The sequence below is a fragment of the Pimephales promelas genome, chromosome 12 (assembly GCF_988280905.1).
Source record: "Pimephales promelas chromosome 12, fPimPro1.hap1.1, whole genome shotgun sequence".
NCBI classification, from domain to species: domain Eukaryota; kingdom Metazoa; phylum Chordata; class Actinopteri; order Cypriniformes; family Leuciscidae; genus Pimephales; species Pimephales promelas.
In genome coordinates, this window is record NC_142780.1 from 28,954,776 (window position 1) to 28,964,997 (window position 10,222).

Here is a 10,222-nt window from a genome sequence, read left to right on the forward strand (position 1 = left end):
ACTCAACGCTTTCATATATTTTGTTTTCTTTCCTTCTGAGGGAGTTAAGCAAAGCAAAGAGGACTTCACTTCCAGCGAAATATTCTCTGCAGTTCAAGAGCAGGCACAAACAGCCAGGAGTGATTTTCTTGTTGATCAGATGAGTGTTTTTGTGGCAGAGGGAGGACTGTATTTTTCATGACTAAATAAACTCATGATTGTGCCACAAAAATTACACCACCTTGCATCACACTTGCAGCATAAAAACATAATTGGTTGACCTTGCTTATCAGGAGGGGGCATATGACACTCCTCAGCTATAAATTGTTTTGCAAATTCCTTAAATAATTTAATTCATTATGAATCCCATTCCATGAGTCAAGTTGTGAACATATTTGCAACAATGTCACCAGTGCTATTCAGACACTTTAACAAATTCAAAACAGTTTGACATAGTTTGTATTTTCTCTCAAAATGTGTTTTGCTGTTGTTTGTTTACTCGAGTTCAAACACATTTTTTAAATTAATGTAATTGACTTTTTTTGGTTGTGGATATTTTGATGTGAAACTTGGTAATTATTTGGTAATCAAACTATTTCCTTTCATCTAGAGTATACCAGCATGAAAAAGGACATAAAAATTGTCAACAACATAGTAGCTAGATAATTTATTGCAAGTGCTCGTTTGACAAGGATGAAAATCAGATGTTAATTAGACTTATCAATAGATCTTCCTCCATGATCGTAAATACAGCTGAAGAGGCAGCATTGGATTTCTCTTCTGTAGGCTGGGGTGAAACACGTCGAAATCTACTTTCCTTACTCTCTGCAGGTAATCCTCCAAAACAACCTGTGGCACAGGACACAAAGACATAATTCTTTAAACCAAAAAAATTAAAATATCTTGATGTTGTGGGGTGATAAAAAAATATGTGAACCCTTCAGCTTTATCTGGATTCCTGCATTCATAAAAAAAACATTTGCTTATTAAAAAAATTACAACAATATACCAATCAATAACACAAAATAGATTTTTAGGTCTTAACTGAACATACACTACTACCGTAGAAGTCTCATATTCACCAAGACTGCATTTATTGAATCAAAAATTCTGTAAAAAAAGGATTAGTGAAATAAATTCACAATTTAAATAACTGTATTATATTTTAATACATTTTATTATTATTCCAGACTTCAGTGCCACATGATCCTTCAGAAATCACTCTAATATGCTAATTCGATGCTCAAAACATATGTGCTGCCTATTATTATATATATTTTTTATTCTTATTTAAATATTCTTATTCTTTATTCTTAAAAAAACAGCATTTATGTAATTGGATTCTTCATTCGAAATGTCTTTAATCTAATTTTTTTTAATCAATTTAAAGCATCCTTGCTGAATAAAAGCATTTTATTTCTTTAAAAAGAAAATCTTGTTTTGAACTAAATAGTTTACCATGTGAAGACTCACAGTGGAAGTTGGGAAAACATAGTCCTATGTGAATCTCTATGTTATTGCTAGCCTGTCCTAATATAATTCTGGAATTCACAAGAACACTTAAGTTTTCACATACTTTTTCTTGCAACTCAAAAATACAAAATACATTCCTCAAATGTCAAACCTAACAGTACAGTCCTTTCGTGAGCATACAGTTAACACCAGCCAAAGCAAGTGGAGCGCGATGTGTCACTAGATGGCCTGTGGGGAAAGGGTGGCTTTAAAGAATTCAAATGACACTTAAACACAGGGATGTGGAAATGGAAAACAAGAGCAGAATATTACAGTGACAGAAAGTGAAATACAAAATGCTTTACATGCCATTTAGTTCACACACACACACAAAAAAAAATCATTCAGCTTGCTAAAGCTTGTACTGAAAATAACTGCACTGTACCGAAAAGAGTGTTTTCCCTATGCGTTGCCTTGTAATACACTAAGAGCTATCCCCTTAGCTCTTCTGAGGCGGGTTTCCTTTAAGAGAAATTACTGTAAAAGAGTAAAAAAAAAGGCTCAAGATGTGTAATCAGACCATGAGATTGTAGTGGTGCCTCCAGGGAGCAGGAATCATGTGGGACAACGGGACTCCAGCCTCTTTGGAGGCGAAATGAGGATAAGCCATGATTTTCTCTGTGTCACAACACATTAGAGAGGCGTGGGGAGGGGAGAGAAGCTGAAAGAGATGAAATTACTCACCGTTTGTAGGAAGGCAGGCATGGCCGCATGCGGAACGTTCTCGTTGAATGATCTAGCCTGTGAGACAAACAGTGCAGTAATGAGATGACAAGAAAATCAAAGTTCTCGCAACTGTGCTGTATAGTATATCACACAAACCTTTCAATTACTGGGTTAGTCTCATGGTAAATCAAATTGGGTCAAACAAACCTGTCAAGATCATATTTCAGCCCACATTTTGCTCAAAGAGAATTATAGCATTTTCTTGCATTGTGAATTTCTAGTCTATAATATATTGGCTTAATAAAAAAAAAATCTGAATAAATTTATTATTTTGTAAGAATTATTGTATTTTATAAAATTGTATAAAAGACAGTATTTTACGGTACTTTCTAATTATATTGTCATTATTTTAATACAGTGAATTTCTTTTACCGTTTTACAGTAATGAAAATGAACATTGAGAATAATACGAATAACAAAAAAAATACAACTAAAACATCTCAATGAAAATTAATGAGAGATTAATAAATTAATAAATGATCTCATATTGCAAGAAAAAAATCTTGATTCAATAACAGGCTACTATTTATACAAAATGTAATTAATTGGGGTAAAAGGCAATGTTTTCATTAAAATTAAAATCAAGGTTTGATTGAAAAATGGATTAAAATGATTAAATTCTAGTTTAGCCCTTGTTTGTTTGTGATATTTTAAACATGGTCTTCGCCAGTGAGTTCATTCAGCGCTAACCTTGAGTCATACCACCCGAACAGATATGCAAAGTGGGGTGAGCAACATCTGATGAAATCTCTGATTAGCATTTTCTCGGATATACCCTGAAATGCTCTTTGGTTACACAGGACTTTTAATAATTTCAGTAATGAAGAGAGGGCAACAATCAAGGGTCATAAGTGCTGCTAGTGGAGGAGGGGTGCTCTCCCTTGTGGAATTTAATGAAGTTAGTATGCAAATGGGGAACATACAACAGTCAACATCTCCTATCAGACAACAGATATTAAATTGAAGGGCTTTGCATACGTGTTGGAGATGGACATGGGCTTGACTGGCAATGTCATAAACGACGTCCCTGACGTTCTGGTCCCTGCTGCCACGAATGAAATCCTCTTGAGATGCTCCATGCTGGGTGAGAAACAGTGAAAATGCATTATCAGTAAACCTCTCCTGATAAACAGAGGAGAGGAGCTTGATGAGATCACAATCTTTTCCGTATCCCTCCATATTTCAGGCACCATCACAATAACATACAGTCATATTTTACTCCAAAAATCAAAAAAGAAAAAGCACATATGAAGCACATGTCCACCTTAAATTCTAATTCCTGTAATAAAAACTCACTTGTTAGTAATAAAAATATGATTATTATTATATATTTTTACTATTTTATTAGAACAAATCAATCTCAGTACAACAAAACAATTACCTATGTCACTTGTATTATTTTACAATTAAAATAATAGTTTTTTGGCATAATTAGAATTTTTCCACATTAGAGCTAAATTCATGAAAGTAAGCATGAAAATAATACTGTCATGGTCTTATTTTGATTATTTTTATTATTGTATTCCTCTCTTATGTTTTCCACTCATCCCTTTACTGTACTGGTAATCACTTATTTTGTAAGTTATGATATATGCTCCTTCTACAATCCTTAGTTCACTTCAATGAATAATCATTCTAGGGAAGATCTGGATTTAAAGGGACAAACTGGGTTGGGTGGGTTGGGGTGAGGAGGTATCTTTCATATTGATTAATAATATGTATGTATACATTGGTCCAATATGTGCTGTAGAAAATGCTACATTGTTTAATAGAAATTTAATAATAAAAAATACTGTCATGGTCTTAAATATAGGCTTAATTTCATAAATTCACACACAGAAAAAAGTTCTCTTTTTGTGACTTTGGGGTGAAATACAACCCAAACATTTCTTGACAGTTTTCATGAGATTTACCGTTATAGATTTTCCAGCATTCAACAAACATTCTTAAACAGCAGGGAAAAAAATTATTGCCGTGTTTTCATTGCCTGTGATTGCAATGTCTTTACTGTGATCTGACGGTAGCAAGGGATCAATAGACACATACAGCAAAAGCTTTCATTTAGAATTTAATTTAAAAGTCAATTTTTCCTCAAACAAAAGCTGTATGGTTAAATACAACATTGGGATGAATAACCAGGCAGTGTAATTATAGGGGGGGCAATCATTATTGATCTGATCTGATTATTGAACGGGGGTTTTACATCACGCAGAGCCCTTAAAAATAGCTTGCAGACACCCAGAGGCTTGTTTTCACAGTTTACCTAACAAAAAATACCCACAAGTAGACCTTGCACTGTTTTACAAACACATTTGGCTCAGGGGCGCTTCCTCTGAGGAGGCAAGGAAGCAATGCCTCCTCAAAAAATAAACCCATAATAAAAAAAGAGCAAATATTACAAAATATGACGTTTAAAAGTGTATAAATCACTTGCTTTTCTTAAGTAACACTGTTCAACAGTGACACCAGCAGGTAAATCAGGTCTCTCTTGCCTTCTCTGGCTCTCTGAGCCCATTGAGTTTTAACAGACCCCCTGAAGCGTGCGCTGGGTTTGGTGGGGAGTAATTGAAAACGAATGGATGAAAGTCAAAAGACTGAATATGTTTTGTGAGATAAATCCCACCATAATGGCGTAGATGGGAAGATGTGAGTGAACATCTCACCCACCTCAGATATCACTGCTTTCTGTCAGGTCAAAATCAAACTTGAAAGGGCCTGAAAACGCATTTGACAATCTCAGAAACCAAACAACATCACATAATATATGGTGAAACAACAGTGCCCTCTTCTGGTTAAAAAGTGGAATCATAGAGCAAAACAATTACAATTGTGGCCAAAATTGAGATGTCCGAGGAAAATTGGCATCTTCATATTGCATTTAGTTTTTTCTATGCATACCAAATAAAACATATAGCTGTAGTTTACCCCTTTTTTACCGAATAATTTTCAGATAAAACCAAGTTACATGTTTTGTTCTTCCCTTAAATTGCAAACACTCAAAAATATTTTCCTCATATTTTGATGGTTTAATAGAACTTGTAGGTCATTAAAAACAAATCAATTCTCTTCCAGACATAACTTTTGGCCACTACTGTGCATAACACAATTTGATACTTTACTCTAACTGAGATTAGTTGAGAATAAACGACAGATGATTTCTTTTCTTTTGTTACACGGGGGGAAAGATCTTCTAAATCCCATTTCTAATTGTTTGTTCATGCTGCAATGGCGACAGATGGCTGACACAAAGCCCATGGGATTGGGCTTTGCAGGCGAGAGGGCGCTGGGCAGCTTCATCCACAAATATGTCCCTAGTTCTTCACAACAGTAACTCTGATGTCAGAAAAGCTTGGAATTACAGTCAGCTACACACATCATAGGGTGACAGCAGATTTACCCACCAGCATGCAGATGTCCATGGGCAGGTAGACCTTGCGTCTGCTGCTGTTATATGGGGTTGCCCGCAGGCAGGTCAAGATGGCCTGGGCTTTGCCAATGTGGCTTGCGGCGTGGTCTGCATGGACGTTTTTCACACCTACATAAACACATGCACAAACCACACAACTTCACGAGACCAGGTTTGACTTTTGTGTCAAATTGAGAATATCTAATTGTTTTACTTTGTTAAGTTCTCAGATTATCTTTTTAAAATGCGTCATGTAATGAGAAATCTAATATTTTAACTTAAAATAAATAAAATAAGAGTTTTGATGTATTATTAAAAGCATAGTCTGACTAAATTTCCTCAGTCTGATATTTTCATTGGACTGTTTTGTGATCTTGTAATGCAAGTCTGTTATTAAAGGATGGGGCAACCCTAACCAGTAAAAGTTTGGGGTTAGTACGTTTTTTTTTCCTCTTCTGGAGAAGAAGAGGATGTATTTAATTTATCAAAAGTGACAGTTTTACATTCAGTTAAATGATATTGTTTTGTTGGCACATTCATTTTGGTTTTGCCCCAATTTGTATGATTTCCGCTCTAACATTTTTGAATTGCCTTCAAGCGCATACAGAATTAACATGACTTTTGTAAATTTAACAATGATATATTCTGTAAACCTCCCCTTCTATTTATTTATTTTTATTTCTATTTTCTTCTCCTATTGTGAATTAACTGATTTATAAAACAATTTTGAATATTGTCATTTATGTTTATATTTTCAATAATTGATGACTGAGGCAATCCAGATGTTTTTTTTGTGTGTGTGTGTTAATGTGTCTGTTGTTGTCCTGACTGATTTATGCTTTTATGTTTGTTAATATAACTTCAAAACTTTAAATAAAATAGAAAATAATGCTATTGTTTTGAACCTTCTATTGATCAAAGAATCCTAAACAAAAATGAATAGCACAACTGCTTTTTACATCAATAATAATTAGAAAGGTTTCTTGTTGAATTAAATCAGATTATAACGGTTTCCGAATGAATATAATATTATTACTAAATTTATTATTTTATTTCTTTGGTTTTAAATGCAATTGAATGCAATCTTAGCGCCATTTATAAATGACTGGAGCATGATCCTTCAAACCAGCTTTGCCATCACAGGTATAAATTATTAAAATATATATATTAAAATAGAAAACATTTATTTTAAATGAAAATAATATTTCATAATATAACTGTTTTTTTTATTGGAACTATATTAGCAAACCTACAGCATACACGGAAAAAAAGAGCAAAATATAAGCCTTATAGTTATTCTGAATGGTTTTAGGTGGCAATGGAAAATTGCAAAGAACAAAAGGCTGAAAGCTAGGGACTGGGACCATTTAATTTATTGCATATTTTTCCTATACCACAGTGAATATCGACTGAGGCTGTTAGCTCCTAATATTCCACCTAACATCTCCTCCAGTGTTCCACGGAAAAGCTGCTCACCAAGTGTCTCCAGCAGCAAGTAAAGAAGCGAGGATTGTGTGTTTTCACCATAGTCCTCCAGATCCTTAAGGTTCCTGTAGGCTCTGTCCTCCATGTCTTTCTCCTTTTCGAAACAGAATGTTTTTAATACAATTGCCAAAATGTGCCGACTCACAGAATGACATAATTCTCTCGGACAGCTGTCAGAGCTAAAATGAGTTATTTTTAAGAGACCTTTCCAGTATTTTTTTAATCGTATATTAGGACAGAAATGACTACTTACTCTTTCAGATATGATTCTCAACATCCACCTCTTTGTTAATGTGTGCTTTCTTACTGCCTGAGAACACAGAGTTATAGTATATCAGTGACTAATATATATATATAAAAAAAGATTTGGGGTCACAAAAAAGTTGTATGGACAATTTTTTCAAAAATATTTTTTTTGTGTGTTACACAGAAAAAAATATGTAATAAAAATGTGAAAGGACAAGAGGGTGAAATGTAATGTCATTTATAAATGCATAAAATGTCATTTCTTCCTGTGTTAGCAAAGCTGAATTTTCAGTCACATGATAATATAAACATTATAAATCATACTAATATGTTGATTTGGTGCTCAGGGAATATTATTTTTTTTTATCAATGTTGAAAATAGTTTACTGCTTTATATTTTTGTGGAAACTATGATACACTTTCTTTCAGGATTGTTTTAAAAGTTTAAAAGAACAGCATGCATTTAAAATAGATATCTTTTGTAACATTATAAATGTATTTATTGTCTCTTTTGATTAGTTTAATGTAGCCTTTCTGAAAAAGTATTTATTACATTTTAAAAAATTGTAATGACCCCAAACTTTTAAGCTGTAGTAAGTTACAACAGAACTGTAATTATTGGGTGAACTATCTCCATCCCAAGTCATTTAACTCTTTCATTTACAGACCTACCCTCCACAGTTCTGCACCAATGGGCTGGGCTGGAGGGTCATCTCTGTAAATGTCTTCCACTGCACTCTTCCAGAACTGCATTCGCATTAAACCAATGGTTTTCTGAGAAACAGAGTCCTTAATCTAAAAGAGAAGTAGCAAATAGTACATGAGCATATGCAGGTGTATTTTACTACAAGCACTTGTATGTCTCAAGGCTTTGATTCTGAATAAATAAGATTGTACATTGTTGCACTTATTAGCTGGAATACCTGCCTGTGCCAGTTCTACATTGAACGCCCTCAGTGCCAGCGTAGAGCGACGGACAGCCTCGGGAAGAAGCAATGAACATAAAAATCCATCATAGTCCCTCTTCCTATGAGTGACAGTTCAATGTTATACACTGTACACTTGGATTTGTTGTGTCATTTACCTACCATATACAAAACTGGCTGAGCCTTAAAAGAGGCTGAAATTTATTTTGGCAACAATTAGCATTATCATATAAGGATTTCTAAGACAAAGGATTTTTGAATGAAATGGCTTCTTTAATGAGAAAAATGTAGGGCGGGACATGATTTTATCCATGGGGAATTGATTAGATTGTTGTGGTTTGCTATTGCTGTGATCTCGTGTGAGTGACTCATGTGATTCAGATGCCCTTGCATCAGTAAACGTCATTAGAGATGAGAAGAGGCTGCAAGAGTTATTTTGATTGAAAGTTAACAAGGGACTTTGAATTAAAAAAAAAAAAAAAAAAAAAAAACATGATATGATATGCAATGATAACTAATTCATAATAATACTGCAAAATTCTATACAAATTAGGAATTGTCCATTATGGTGACTTTAAACATACTGCTTGAAGCATATTTGCCAAGTTCTTAATCTTTTTTGTAGACATTATTCAATGTCTAAAAAGTGTTGTAAAAAAGAAAAAAAGTGTTGTAACCATCAGATAAACAGTACTGAAAATCCATGCATAATGGATAATCCATGCATAATCCATGCATACTGAAAAAAGTCGCCAAGTAAAAACTTTTTTTTTCTTTGCCATATAACTTTTGCATTTCATTTATTTAATTTCAGCCTTTTAATAACAAGTTTTCTATATCTTTTCAATATCTGACGTTACACCATCAAGACATTTCTTACATTAATATGAAAAGAAAATTCCATTTTGTACTGCATTTTTATTTTTGTGCAAAAGACAAGAAAACTACCTATTCATATGATTCATATGCATGCACAGGAATACTACTCTGACGTAACATGTATTTTTTTTATTTACATAAAAAGATGTTTTTAGGTAACATATTAAAAGTTAAATCGATTTTTAAATTCACAACTTACCTTACAATATCAATACAATACTGTTCATTGTGCTGTCCAGTCGAATTTGTTAATGCTCTTGTGCATTTGATCTCTGTTGGCCTATGTCTAAATGTGGGATAGGGAATCTTTTTGTGCAGAGAGATTTTGGTGGTTAAAAGTCCATTCTTTATGTTTACACTGGATGCCATAACAAACCCCATGCGTCCAGTATCCTTGAGCTGTAGACCTTTCTCACAACTTCCGTATTTGTGACCGGAAATACGCAATTGTCGTGATAATCTTCTTCCGCTCCATTCATAACAGATAGCGCCGAAGGCAACTAGTGAGAGTTGTTTCGTACCGATCTTTTTGGTTATTCCCAAAAGCAGCCATACCTGTCGTTTTCATTCCTTCCCTCGTCAGTTCCCTGTCGATGAAGTTCGAAGGAACTGGATTCAGGCAATCTGGCGGGATGTTATTGATCCTGTGATCTTCTGTACTTCTCATGTCACCATTCACTAATAAGCCGTCATTGTTTGTTTATTTTTTATGTTTTGTGTATTTTTGAAGTAACGTTAGTTCATGTTCAACTTTATTGAGATATTTGTATCCAGTGGAATAAGCACATAAAAATATACACCACAATATAAAACAAGATAAATAAGAACACACAACTGTGGGCTACATATACATTTAAAATATTAATATATTACCATTCTGAGTATTTAACAATCTGAGTGTACAAGGGATAAATTAATATTTGTATAATTTTTCTTCATCTTTGATCGTTCTATAGCAACAGCAGTGCAAAAAATTCAGGAGAACTGTTGAATAAAACTGACAGACTTCTTTCTGGTATTTACATCAAAATGCAGTTTATTGTAAATAATACTCCCTAAATAT

General features: G+C 33.7%; 1 protein-coding gene across 3 annotated transcripts; it reads right to left on the reverse strand.

Annotated features, from left to right (window-relative positions):
* Positions 1 to 631: 631 nt before the first annotated feature.
* ndufaf6 (NADH:ubiquinone oxidoreductase complex assembly factor 6) lies at positions 632 to 9,581 on the reverse strand. 3 transcript variants are annotated; one of them, XM_039650894.2, is made up of 9 exons: positions 9,359 to 9,581; positions 8,282 to 8,381; positions 8,027 to 8,149; positions 7,362 to 7,418; positions 7,100 to 7,202; positions 5,619 to 5,752; positions 3,196 to 3,297; positions 2,176 to 2,232; positions 632 to 828 (listed from the first exon to the last, which is right to left on the reverse strand). In XM_039650894.2, exons 1-9 carry the CDS (start codon positions 9,538 to 9,540, stop codon positions 700 to 702), a joined length of 987 nt encoding a protein of 328 aa, XP_039506828.2. In that variant the 5' UTR covers positions 9,541 to 9,581; the 3' UTR covers positions 632 to 699. The 3 variants fall into 3 exon arrangements, with proteins under 3 accessions (XP_039506828.2, XP_088974020.1, XP_039506829.1); XM_089117894.1 differs by lacking the exon at positions 8,282 to 8,381 and having other exon boundaries at positions 9,359 to 9,498; XM_039650895.2 differs by lacking the exon at positions 9,359 to 9,581 and having other exon boundaries at positions 8,278 to 8,381.
* Between the last annotated feature and the right edge of the window lie 641 nt (positions 9,582 to 10,222).